Raw genomic sequence first — 13,185 nt, 5'->3', positions numbered from 1 at the left:
CTGAGTTCATTATGTAGTTTCAGGGTGCTCTCAAAAAGGTTCCACATATCTTCAGATGATTCCAGAAGTGAATGGAGATGCTAAGCCTCTTCAAGCAAGTTTGCAAGGTGTCATGACTTGGGCCTTCCACTACTGAATCTAGGTTGGGGTATTTTCTGAAGGAAAGCAATTATATCTTCAGCTTCATGGATCAGGGAAAGCAAGGCATCTTTTACACTAGCATTTTTTCTGAAAAATTTCCCATGGTTGTGAACACTGCTGCAGCTCTGCTGGTGGTAGCAAAGTGCTGGTAGATACTAATATTCTACCATGGTGTCAGAGACCTGTACTGAGCTCTCTTTTGAAGCTCTTGTTGTCCAATGAATGTGAGCAATGAGTCTGGAAATTTCTTTAGTCTCTCTTGTACTCTGTTAGGTGTCAGTATCTGCAGCCAGGCTGTTTTGAGGATTAATTATGTCACTCTAGGGCCGAAAGTCTGAAACTGAAGGGGGAAAAAATACATTAACATCGTTACCAGGAACTGTAGCAATTACTCTTGTTGGTGTTCAGAACAGTCAGCACCGTGTTATAACAACTTTAAATCAAAGGTATGTGTTGCCAGGCTCAAGTTAACAGCTCTGTTTATGTAGTGGAAGCGTGCATTGCTGTAAATATTAATCTGTATATTAATTGTGGACTTCCTTGTGGAAGTTGTATAAAATAAATCTTGATAACTTCCTTCAGTGGTGTGTGTGTGTGTAAGCGCTTCATTTCCTGGGGCCTTTGCAGCAGACTGTGGAGAACTCAGATCTGAGTATTGGGCGTACAGCAGATGTGCTACAGCAGGAGCCAGTATAGAACAAATGTGAAATTCAGATTATTGCTAAATCATAAGTGGTGTTTCTAAAAATTAAGGTGAATTGAAAAAAATTAGTTAAATCTTCTGTTTATGGGCCCTGTCTTGTTTGTACCCGACTAAACACACTGTGCCCTTCACCATAACTTAGGGCAGATTTGGTTACTTAGGGTTTGTCTACATAATGGGGTAATGTGCTCTTCAGGGATGTGATTTCTGAAGCACACTGAAGTGTTGCACATTAGTTGGTCAGTGTAGATCCTGCTGATGCACACTAAAGGTTCCCTTTTGGGCTTTAATATGATGCTGCTTGAAATAGCACTATGTTAAAACACACCAGCAGGATCTACATTGACCAATTACTGTGAGCTTTAGAAATCACACTCCCCAGTAGACAAGCCCTTAGTTGAAAAAAAGGCACAAATTGTGTATTCCTGCAGATATGAAGAGTGTGTTGACATGGGGAAATAGTCCCCACTAGCGGTTCTGGGGACGCACTTATTTTGCACTAAGAGTACCTTTGTGCAGTTTAGCTTAAATCCACTTCCAAAGCTAAACCACACAAAGTATCCTTGTGTGCAGTAAATATCCCCTAGTGCAGAAAATCTATTGCATTTTGAATGCAGACCCTAGCTTATTTTGCACTAACTCCTCTTTTCGAGAAGCCCTCACCTATCCCCTGATGAGATGATCTGCAGTTGTAGTTTTTTAATTAAAACCATTTTAAATATGTAGTGATTAGGTTATTAGCAATAGGTTCTATACATGAATCACAAATCTTGCTTATGAGTAAAAAGATATGTTCAGCTCCTATTACAAGTAAGTATATTATTCCATGGAACACAAGTTATCAGAGTAGTTTTATAGTTGTACAATTGCTTATCTTAAAATTAATGTTGAGAAAATAGCAGCTGGTATCCAGGAAAAATGCAGTGGTTAGTGGGATTGTGATATCAGAAGTAGTTCCTCCGCTTTGTTCTTCCGCCATAGTGGCATACTTTAGGTCTGAAAACAACACTCTCCAGCAGAAGGCAGTGTTAGGGAGGAGACAGATGCAAATTTAAGCTAAGTGCTATTGGAAAGAGGCAAATTCAAAATCAACTTGTGTGTGATCATTAAACTCAAAATATAAAGAGTTATTAATGCTGTAGTTAGCATCTCAGTTCCACAAATGTTATTAACTTCTTTGATTAAGGTAGAAGCCACAATATTGTTTGTTTTTTCTTTCCTGTAGCTATAATGATCCAGCATTTTATGAAGAATGCAAAATTGAATACTTGAAGCAAAGGGAAGAATTCAGAGCTACTGGAATTCCTGCTAAACAAAGACAACAGAAGCTTCCTACAAGCATGTAGCTAAATCCTAAAATGAAGTTTGGAAATTTACTTCAGTTATCGACATATACATTGATTTGGTGGAATAAGTACGTTAATTGAATAAGCAGACTCAGTTTTGTTTAAAAAAATCAATTTGTCTGAGGCAGGATTTGATTGAAATAAATGTATCTCATGTTGTATTTTGTGTATTAGGAATAAACTCTTATGAATGAATCCAAAATAACTAGGATATATTTTTGACCCGCTCCAAGGGTTTGCGGAACTCTGTCGTGTAGAGTATTTTGAGAAAGTTTTTAGACCAATCCATTCTTACTGAACGTTCTCGTGTTTTACCCTCCCTCCACTAATATTCCTCTCTGTAGAATTTAAGACTTTTTTAATCAAAGGAAGACATTTTGCTTCTGTTTACCTAAGGTAATAAATTCCAGCCACTCTCTGTAAAAGAACAATTTAAGGTGTACCTTTAATTTATCATTTAATATTGTTACAGCTGCTGTACAACAAAACACTGTGTATGCATGAATCAGTTAAGTATAGAATATTTTTTCAAGCCTATCTTGGGAAAAGTGCCCCATCAGGAACTGTTCAAACACAATATTTTAAAAATTCTACTTGTGACTATTTTAACTCTGATCAAATTATTTTAATGTCTGTTTTTTATTACTCAGCTAAAGTGTGATGATATAGCTCACTGCTGTAGAGATTATCATTAAAAGGAGTATGTAATATAATAACTAAAGGTGTAGTCAGGCCTGCACAGAGCACTGCTTCTGAGAGCATGCCATCTCAATCTTCATTACAGTCCCTTCTGCCCACTTCTATATCTAGGGCTACTGCCCCATTACTCATGAGCCCTTTAGAGTACTTTTCTCTGCTCAGGAAGCTCACATCTTAAGGAAACCTCTTTCAGAGACAGAATGCAACTGAGACACTGGCAGGAGCATAGTTTAAGGAAAAAGTATTCTCAATGTAAGGTTTCTTTTTAGAGAAAGCTGGATTGTGAGAAAAGACTTATGGGAAGAGAGGAAAAGAAACAAGAACATACTAGGCTAAAGAAGTCTCCAGAAGGGAGACAAGGCATGAAGTGTAATGGGAATTTTAACCATCACTTAAAAAAAAAAAAAAGCAGACTGTGCCCCAAACAAGATAATGCTAGGAGGTAAGAAAGGGTGGTAGAGAAGAGCAAACAAGAGGCATTAGGATTTATTTTGAAGTTTGCATGATGGAATGAATGGTCCAACCTCGGGAGGGGGAGAGATGACTGGTAATCTCTCTCTTTCTGCCAGGCCGTGTTACTCCATTTCATTTATTTTTAAACTCAGCATCTACAGCTGGAAGAGAAGGTGTTAGCAGATCAAGATATTGGTTTATAGAATAAGAAAATGGCTGCCACAGTCTGAAATTGGTCTCAGAAAAATGTAGACCAAGAGCACTTCTGTCTTTCAAAGGGGAGAGGTTACTTACTGAAATGTCAAAACAGTTAGTTTTGTATCATTCCTTCCCTACCTTCCTGTTTCAAAAGAAGTGATAATGCTTATATCATTAAAAACCCAGTTTACACAATGGAACTGAGTTGCTGCACTTGTGAAATTATTGTGGATGGTGGTAAGTAAGCAACCAAATAATATGTGTATTAGAAACAAAGCTATGGGTAAGGCAAGGATCTAGTAATAAATCAAGGAAATGAAAGTGGTAGACAAAGCCAGACTTGTTTCTAGATATGTTATATAGCACTTTCTGTCTTTGCTTACTGTTTGAAAGAAACTCTCTTTAAAATGCGGTCTTGCACTTGGATTACTGCATCTGAAAAATCCAAGTGGGGGGGAAGGGGAAACACGTGTGTTAGGTAAAAAGATAAAACTTGAAACTGTAGTGTTCTGTCTAAACATTAAAGGTCAGTTTCGGGGTGGCTATGTTTTGGGGAGTTTGTCTCTCTAGTAAAGAATCTGCTTGTAACTTCATTTTGAAGAGAATAAATTTTACAACAGGAGACTTACATGCACTGTTAAGACCATAAATTTCAGAGAAGCAGCCGTATTAGTCTGTATCCGCCAAAAGAAAAGGAGGACTTGTGGCACCTTAGAGATTAAATTTATTTGAGCATAAGCTTTCGTGAGCTACAGCTCACATCGTCAGATGCATGCAGTGGATTATTTGAGCATCACAAAAGCTTATGCTCAAATAAATTTGTTAATCTCTAAGGTGCCACAAGTCCTCCTTTTCTTAAAACCATAAGTGTGTTTCAGATGAACAAATTACTTGAGTATGCAAGGCTCTGGGAAGCTTCTACTGCTTTTCTCCCACTGAAGAGGTTTGTCCAGTGATTTTTGTATTTAATTGTTGGCTGTTAGTACCTTTTATCACCACAGAGTAGGGGTTGCTCCTGAATTATTGAAACGGAAAGTCTGCTTGGTCATGTGTGTCCTTGAAATTTGGAAATGTGAATATCTTAAATTATAGGTAGAAATTACAGTCCTAGCCTCCTGAAGCCTATGCCTATTACTTGAATAATCAAGAACACTACCCTTTTGTTTCAGTGGCATTTAGACTACTGAAATCAATGGGGTGTAGGTGTACCCTAATGAACTGGGAAGCCTGAGAACATCTGCAGATCGAGCTAGCAGTGACACCTATTAAGGGTTGCCTATCACTTTTTCTATTTTAACACTCTAGTTTCAGTTGCCAAGTTAAGTATATGCTAAGGTTTTCTACATTTGCTGTCTGGTGCAGGCAGATCTTTTTGGGAAGTTTCAGCTAAAGAAGATAAGCCATTTCTGAGGATAGGAAGAAGAGGTTTTTTTCAATATTAATTCCAACCATTCCTTTGGAGAAGGAACTTAAAGTTTAGCAGTAGGATGGCCTTTGGAACAGATGCTTTTTACTGTCCCTCTGAAAATCCATCAAGATTTGTCCAAATTATAAATTCCTCAAAAATCACCATTTGCACATGTTCAAAGAGCTCTTTAGGGGCTTGCTGCTAAAGTCTCCAGCAGTTGACTCTTGATCATTCTTTTAAGGCCTGTGGGACTTAGCCTCAGCATTCACCAAATGCACAGGCCTTCTACTAACCAGGTGCCCTGGGCATGCTCCCAGGCCCCACTCAGCCTCTTGCATAGTAGGAGCTGGAGCTTCAGGGGGGATAGATGCACCAGTAGATAGGAATTTCTCCCGCTGCCTAGCAGAAGATATCCCAAGCTGAAAGCCAAAAGATGACCTTCCATTCACTAGTTTTAATTTTGTTTGCTTCACAGTTCTGATACAACAAGCCTTTCCACTCGTAAGTTAACCATTCTCCTTCTGTTTTACGGATATGGTACCTGTGCAGTTGTCCAAGCTCACTGCTGGCAGAGCAGGCATTTGCACTGTCTCTACGCCGGCAGGCCCAAATCTCATTGATTGAGCTATGCTGACTGTTCCAAACCTTGACTTGACTACACTGTCAACCAGTAGCTCCTTGCTTTGTTCAGTGTCCAGGATGGGATGCCAGCTGGGTTCTGTTCCAGGGCAGTGCACATGCAACTTTAACTGATCAGCTGGAAGGGTGGTGAGCGAGGGCCCTGGCAGCAGAACAAGTGAAGTGCCTTCTTACCGTACTTCCAACCAGGGCAGGAGGTGAACTCTGCAGATGCACGTCCGGACTCTGCACTGACCAAGGATGACAACTGTGAGTGGGGTGCAGAAATGGGACAGGCCTGTTAAAGGGACTTTTGGCTGATAGACTGAAAAGGACACTGCCAAACTTATTTGGGGGTGGGTCTTTTGCTGATGGTTTGTGTTTATGAACCCTGTTTGTGATGGTGTTTTCCCAAATTAAAGCCAGGTTATGTCCCTCCTTTTATTAAAGTTTCTTTTTTACACTCACACTCAATTTCTGAGAGGGGAAGCATTGCCTCATGGGGGGGCTGTAATTGTCCTAGGTTACGGGGGGGGGGAAGAGGGAGGGAAGAGATGACTCAAGCTGGTTTTGTTGGAGAAACCCTTAGATATTGAACCTGACCCTTGTCGCTGTCAATTCCAACAGCGTGAAGGCACTATAGTGGAATTCATGCAGGTAAATCCTTAATGTTTTGAAAACCTGGCAGTTAAGTTGAGAGACACAATGGAGTCTGAATATAAAGCATTAAAGTGAAGGAGACTAATACATTGATCTATGTGAGATCAGCAAGTCTGGAGTATGTCAACTCAAGGGTCTTAAACCAGTGTAAGATCAGAGTCAAGCCTACTATCTCCCACAACTTGGCTTAATGAGAAGTTATAGAACCCTTCAATTTTTATTTTAATATTGTAGGTGCTGCAAACAGTTGGTATTGACTGAATATGGATACATCATTGTCATTCTGTAGTTACTTTTTTTTTTTAAACGTGAGCCAGAGCCAAATACCAGCAGAGTAACAGCAGTATAATCAATGGAATTAGGCTAACTCACATTAGATAACTATCTGGTTCTATAGTTTGCTTTCTTGTGCCTTCATCTCTGCAGTATGCCACAGAGTGGCTCCTGTACAGGACTGAAATGACAATGCAGCCCTATCCCTCTTTTTTACCCTGCACTGAGTTCAGGATAAAAGGGTGGGAGAGATTCAGATTTCCCCCTTCACCATGGAAGATTTAGTTGTACACTTTTCCAACATGTTAATTCCTCTTAGCACTGTGACATCTGAAGTACAGTTTTCTATCTTAAAATAAGAGGGAACCATCACATAAAGAGCCGTTCTGAGCACTTACAGCAGACAGCTGCAAGCCCCCAATGCAGTGAGGGCTTCGGTTGAAATCGTTTTAGGACTGCTTGTGTGGTACCTACTTACTCATCAGGAAGGGTGGTACAGTTAATTTTTGCCTATGAAAGTTTCCCCCCAAGTTTTGATTTTAGTTTGTACTATTCATTGAAAAAAAGACAATCAACTTAAAGGGACTTAAAAAAAAATCTAGCCTTGCAACCACTACACCAAGCTTATTGTAACTGGAAGAGATGAAACAAAAAAAAAAAAAACCATCTGTTCACTTTATACATTTGACAGCCTGTTAGGGGAAGCTAGTTTTGGTGCTTCACTTCTCTTCCCTCCTTGGCCTGGATATTTCACACAGCAGCAAGGGAGGAGAAAAAAAACCATGAAGTCAGTAGACTCAGGACAAAAGTTTCTGAAACTATTACTACCTTTTGAATTGAAAGGGGACAGTGCCTCTAAATTTCTACTATGCCAGTGTTAACTATTAATAAAAAAACCCCTAGGAAATAAGTGACTTTCCAGATACTTAGTATGCAAGCAACTTGCTTTATCTTCACTTGATACAAAAAGCAACAAATACTAACCATGTTTTTCCAACAAAATTTCAATATTCTGTGACACTTTCATACTACTACCATCAAGGATGAGTAGGGCTGTGAGCCACAGCAGTGACCAGTTCCCATGGGTCATGAAATTTAACACAATTTGACTTTTCCAAAAGTCTTATTTTTAAAATCATACAATTTACCCATTTTCAGAGGAATTTTTGCTTTCTGCTCCCATTTACATATTGATCAACTGGACTGAATTTTGATTTTTCTTATACAAAAAACCCCACTGCAGCCATTCTTTACCTCTTATGGCATTAGCATGCCATTTGTGAGCATGTTCAATAAGAACCTTTGACTTCTGAAAATGGAAAAATCCTTCTAACCCACAAAAAACATGATTTAAATTGCTCTTCTTAGTCAAGATTTGATTGCAGACTTCAGATTAACAAATGCATGGCCAGTTCCCCAATGACTCCAAACCCAGAGCTTCCCTTTTCAAGGGTTATGGTAGAGCTGCTTGGTGCTCTTAGTGGACTGCAACTCCAGCCTACAGCAAGCCCCCCCTTGTCTCACCTGTCAGAATCTAGCAGTCCCCTTCAGTGAGTACTGCTTTTCCTTCCTCTCTTCTCCCTCAGCACATACTTGTAGCAGAGGCCTAGGCATAATGGCTTCTTTGCACAGAGAACAGAGCAGCTTCATGCTGAAGTGCAGCCTGGCTGTTTATAAAAGGTGAAGAGGACAAGATTGGAAAGGGGCACTTTTGGAAGAGGGGAGGAAGAATAAGGGAATATATAGGAATGTTCTATTGCCTAAGACAGCCAACCCCAACTACCTTCATGTACCCAGGAGGAGAATACTCCTCCACCTGTCAGGGCAATCTGTGGAGGTGTACACGCCTCCTAAGGGCTAAGCAGGTACCTTGAATTTAATTTTTTATATTTTCACTGATCTGTGGTCAGATTCAAATTCTTCCCCGTTTTGCACACAATCTAAAAATAAGGAATTGACAGAGCAACAACAAAGGAAACAGCTATGCTTGCCAAAGCAAAAGGACATTTATAAGTGAAGTCCATTTCAAACAAAAATAAATTTATTTAAAATTTTACACAACAGGATTCCTTCCTTGCATAATTCCAACTGTTAATCAGGTTGATGGCTGTTGAATACATTAAACTTACCAAAAATCTTTGTAAACCAAGGAGTAAACCCAGTAAATTACATTAAAACTAGATATATTATGCAGCCACATGAGAAATAGTTTCTGGTGCTTTATTACACAGGTAGTTGGTTCTATCAGCTAAAGCCTAGCGACTTGGATTTGTTTTATGCATATTGGGGTTTGTTCTATTACTTTGCAAGAGCTTGTACTCCCTTGAGTCAGTCATGTTCACTGGTCAGAATAAATTCCAGCATCTGACACTATTTCCATTAATCACAGACAAACCAGGATACGTGAGCAAGATAACAAAGATAAAAACATATCTGGTGAAAGGTAGGCATATTATTTATGTATGCTGTTCACTAATAAAATAGATGGTATCAAAGACATTCTTTTGACTTAAGATAGACAAAACTCCAATACATAAAAAGGAGATGGATATCATATGAAGTACTGAATGCATGGGGAAGGGGGAGCAGTGGACCTACATAAGTCATAGTGCCCACATTTCATCATACTTTTAATAGTACATCACTGATGTGACTAATGCAGCCATAACTTTCCTACAGAAGTTACTCGCTTTTTTTATATTTTACTGCTCAACTGTTGTGAAATCCATTTTTTCTTTACATTGACCTTAAGGTGAATTGGACGCTTGTTCCCTGTATACAGGGAACAATTACCAGTACTGATCATTTTACTACCAATTAAACTTTACATTCACTCAGAATATGAAACACCCAATGTAGAATTTTCCTCAAAAGTATTGTACATTTCAACCATTTCACTTTAAACCTGGTGTAAGAAGCAAACTGCTCTACCAAAGAGCAAGACTTAACTGCCTAGAAGTTTCCTTGGTTTAAAGAGACATTTATCTTTATACCAGCTAACCACATACATCAGAATATGGACAAAACTGTGTAAAAGTTGGCAAATTTATAATTTGAAACACTAGTTTTCTACACAACAGATGAAAAACCCTACTGATGTGGCACAGTTGTGTATTTTGAACACTGACACTTAACATCTGAGCTGCTCAAATTAAGGCTTCTGTTTCTGCGACAAAAAAAAGTTGGTGGCCTTAGAAATCACAGTTAAAGTGAAGATTTTGGTGATATACAACTGGAGGCACACAAAGACCATTGCATTTTGGTTAGGGTGATTCTATAACAGGCACCAATTTCCCCTCTCAGTGGAAAAAAATAAAAACTATGTCCATGAATTACAGCTTTCAGCAGCATCCATGTATGATCTTTAAATACTTACAGTAATGCCAAAGAAAAGGTGCCATCGAAACAGTGTATCCTAGCAGTTTTGGTTTATACATGTTACATAAACATGATTTTGGAAAAAATCCTATAAATCTCACCTTTTCCTTTTGGCATCTCTCACACATTATAAATCCAGTGACTGTTCCTAAACCAGAGGGGGTAAAAATAACATTCCAATTCCATTACTTTACCTGAGAGTTCCATATCTGAAAGACATTTCTGTCAGAGGTAAGCTCACAGCTTTCAGAGGTTTCTAACACAGGATACCAAATGTCTTTATGAGCAGTGTTACGTACATACAGCGAACTGAAATGCGGAGCTGGATTATTTTGATTTATTCCAAGAGTTCAATATTCAGTCTGTGTAATATTTGCAAGTGTGTGTCCTGTTCAATATAAGAGGACCAAGCATTTAGGGCCGGATTCTGATTTGCTTATACCTCTATTACCAGTGTAGCTCCTTTGATTTAGTCCTGATCTACGGCAATGAGTGATCAGGCCACCCATCTTGGAACAAGACAAAAGACGTTACCTCCGCATTTCAGCTAACTACTTTTCTCTTTAAAAAAATTCTAGCACTCAGGTGCCTATTCAGAACCAGCCCCAGTCTCTCTCAGAAACTACTTAGCTCTTGTGCAGGCAGTTTTGATTACACTGATCCAGGTAATCTATTGGATAGTTTGACAAAGAGGATTTATTTTTCATTTCCCAAAACATTGTCTCACTAGGTTTTGGAGGGCTTGGGAATACCCAGGAATTATCTTCCAGAGAGCTCTTTCCATAGGAGTTTTGTTCATGACAGGTGGTGCTGCCAATCGCCATGGGTCTCTCATCTGTCCACGACTGGAGATTTGCCTGTTCAGACAGGATTTTTACATCTCTTGCGAGAGGGGGAGCTATGGCATTGCAGAGAAGTTTGTCATTTTGTGAAAGAGAGGTTTTTTTGTAGACTGCCCCAGAAGAAGTCAAATATAACTTTGTGAGATTCTTCTCCACGTCTTCAACACATTGTACTGGTGCACAAGTAGACGCTGGAGAGAGAAGACAACTAAATGTAATTCTTAATTTATGGATCTAGAAGATATAGTGTACATACATTCAGAAATGTACCTAGTGTAACAGGACAACTTTTCACCTAATGGATCCCATATCCTGCTTTTGAGTGCCAATTAAATCAGAGTTAATTTTTATTCAAAATTTATTTTGCAAGTTTCACCATAACTCATTAAAATAGCACTCTCTCAAAAACCCAATCAACTCGTTCTCACATGGATGTGAGAGAGACTTGTGAATCTTTAGAAGTTTGGTGACACAAGTATAGAGTGCTGCACCAGGATGATCTGTGTGGACTCAAATGTCTGATTCACAATGGTCCCTTTTGGCCTTGGAATCTATGAATGTTGCTTGCCTGCAAAGAATCTTGCACCTTATTTCATTGTCTCTCAATGAGCTGCCTCCTGCGGCTGCCAGGTCCTGAACTCATCCTCAGTCCATGAAGCAACAGTGGGGAGATGGCATGGAGCTTACTGCTTCTCTGCTCAAGGGCCAGGTTTCAAACAGACTAAGAAGGAGAGGACCTTTTGAAAAAACAGGCAGCAACTATCCAGAAGTAGAAATGGGACTGGCCACATGTTGGGTGAGTATGTGACAAGGAGTGGGTGGGACTAAATTGCCCATATCACCTCTACTTCTCTTTAGCATTTCACTACAAATTTAATGAAGATTGTCAGATCCTACAAATTAAGCACTCCATAGAGAAGGTGAAGTTTCCTACAACAGCTAAGAATCTAGAATACAAACTCTGGTTTATAAACACAACACTCAGAAGGAACAAACAGAAGAGTCAGTGCAGGATGTAGCGTCACCCTGCCAGGGAACGTGAAAAAAAATGGTGACCAATTAGCAAATTTCAGTAAAAAACACTTTCGAAGGGCTGGTTTGTTGCATCTGGAAGATACAGTTAGGAAATTTGTGACTCACCCCATCTGTGCTGATAGGTGTAAGAAGCAGTGCTTGAGCTGTAAGCTATTCATTGGTACAAGGACAAATGGCAACCACGTACTATACTCCAAAAGCTGTGAATACTGGGGCTGGTGAAGCTTTAGGGCAGATGAAGTGTTATTCAGTCAGAAGCGTAGAAAGGGAATTGTATTATTACTCTTTGGATATTTCTAGTTAAACTGAACCTTCTATCGACAGCCAAGCTAGTGGTAGCATAGCTATTCATCTCAAAAAAAGTGTGGGATGATGCAACCTGTCTATTGTCTGTGACTAACAGTCTGGGTTATAACTAGTTAATAAAAATTTCAAGGTCAATATTTCTGATAATCAACCTGAAAGTACTTTAATCTCAATAAAATTACCCAAATTTCTATACTCTAAGACTAAGATTATTTGACAAGAGAAGCATGCAGAGCCACTTAGGCAGCCTTGTCCTACTATTGAGTAGTTATATACACAACATATACTATCTGTTTGTTTTGTAGCAGTGGATAGGCCCCATCAGGACTGGTGCCCTGTTGTATTAAGTGCTCCATGAGGAGTTGCTGTAGTTTGCTTACGAGCATGTGTGAGCGGAATACTCACATTCAAGGAAATGGCCTACTGAGAACTAGATGAAAAAATACACCCAAAAAATCAGTACACTCCAGTGGTCTGGAGCTAGTTCAGGCCAGAAACTAGTGGTTGAAATACTGAGATAAATTCTGAGGAAAATGTTTGTTTCTACAGACAGAGGGCATTCTAAGTGACAGCAACAAAAGAGAAACGTTCCATTTCATCCTTCCTATGAGGCATTGAGAGAATTAAATAGTAAACAGTATAAGTTGGCTGTAGTCAAGATTTGACCAAACTGTATCAGCCCAGCAAGAACTCAAAACAAGACTGGACTGTCAAATTTTTTCCTGAGATAGTAAAAAATATTCCTAAATAAGGAAGTTGCTTCTAAACACATTCAGCAAAAGTGTGTCAATTCAGACAGAGTCCTACGGTGGATCTCTCTCAACATTTAAGAGTTATATAATGCCCAATTCATGCAAGGAGCTACAGCATTATATAGCCTTCAATCTTAAAATTTGCTCATGTTCTACTTACTATATGTTAAGGTACTGAAAAGCATCAGAAAACACCCCACTTTCTCATTGTTTTTCATCCACCATTACACTTAAAGATTTTCAAAATGCTTCAAGAAGCCATGAGCTGCTTTTCGTGAACAGTGTCTTGTATGTGGATAAATGGAATCCACATACGTGTTGCAATGGACATTGTTGGCAAGATTAACATGTCGCATCAATTACTTTGAACTCT

General features: G+C 39.1%; 2 protein-coding genes across 3 annotated transcripts in view; one reads left to right on the top strand and one right to left on the bottom strand.

The window, feature by feature from the left end:
• The window catches only part of CMC1 (C-X9-C motif containing 1), a 70,224-nt gene extending 64,220 nt beyond the window's left edge, over nucleotides 1-6,004 (top strand). Inside the window, exon 4 of the mRNA XM_084619488.1 lies at nucleotides 2,070-6,004. Coding sequence (XP_084475614.1) covers nucleotides 2,070-2,190 — 121 coding nt within the window. The 3' untranslated portion in view covers nucleotides 2,191-6,004. The remainder of the gene's footprint in view (nucleotides 1-2,069) is intronic.
• Nucleotides 6,005-8,522: 2,518 nt separating this feature from the next.
• AZI2 (5-azacytidine induced 2) overlaps nucleotides 8,523-13,185 on the bottom strand; it is a 45,641-nt gene continuing 40,978 nt past the window's right edge. For both annotated transcript variants that reach the window (XM_084619483.1, XM_084619482.1), the window contains exon 8: nucleotides 8,523-10,910. In XM_084619483.1, the coding sequence (XP_084475609.1) occupies nucleotides 10,504-10,910 (407 nt within the window). In that variant the 3' untranslated portion in view covers nucleotides 8,523-10,503. The remainder of the gene's footprint in view (nucleotides 10,911-13,185) is intronic.

The sequence above is a fragment of the Lepidochelys olivacea genome (assembly GCF_965140295.1).
Source record: "Lepidochelys olivacea isolate rLepOli2 genome assembly, chromosome: 2".
NCBI classification, from domain to species: domain Eukaryota; kingdom Metazoa; phylum Chordata; order Testudines; family Cheloniidae; genus Lepidochelys; species Lepidochelys olivacea.
The sequence above is the reverse complement of the archived record's forward strand: the minus strand, read 5'-3'. Positions and strand labels throughout refer to the sequence as shown.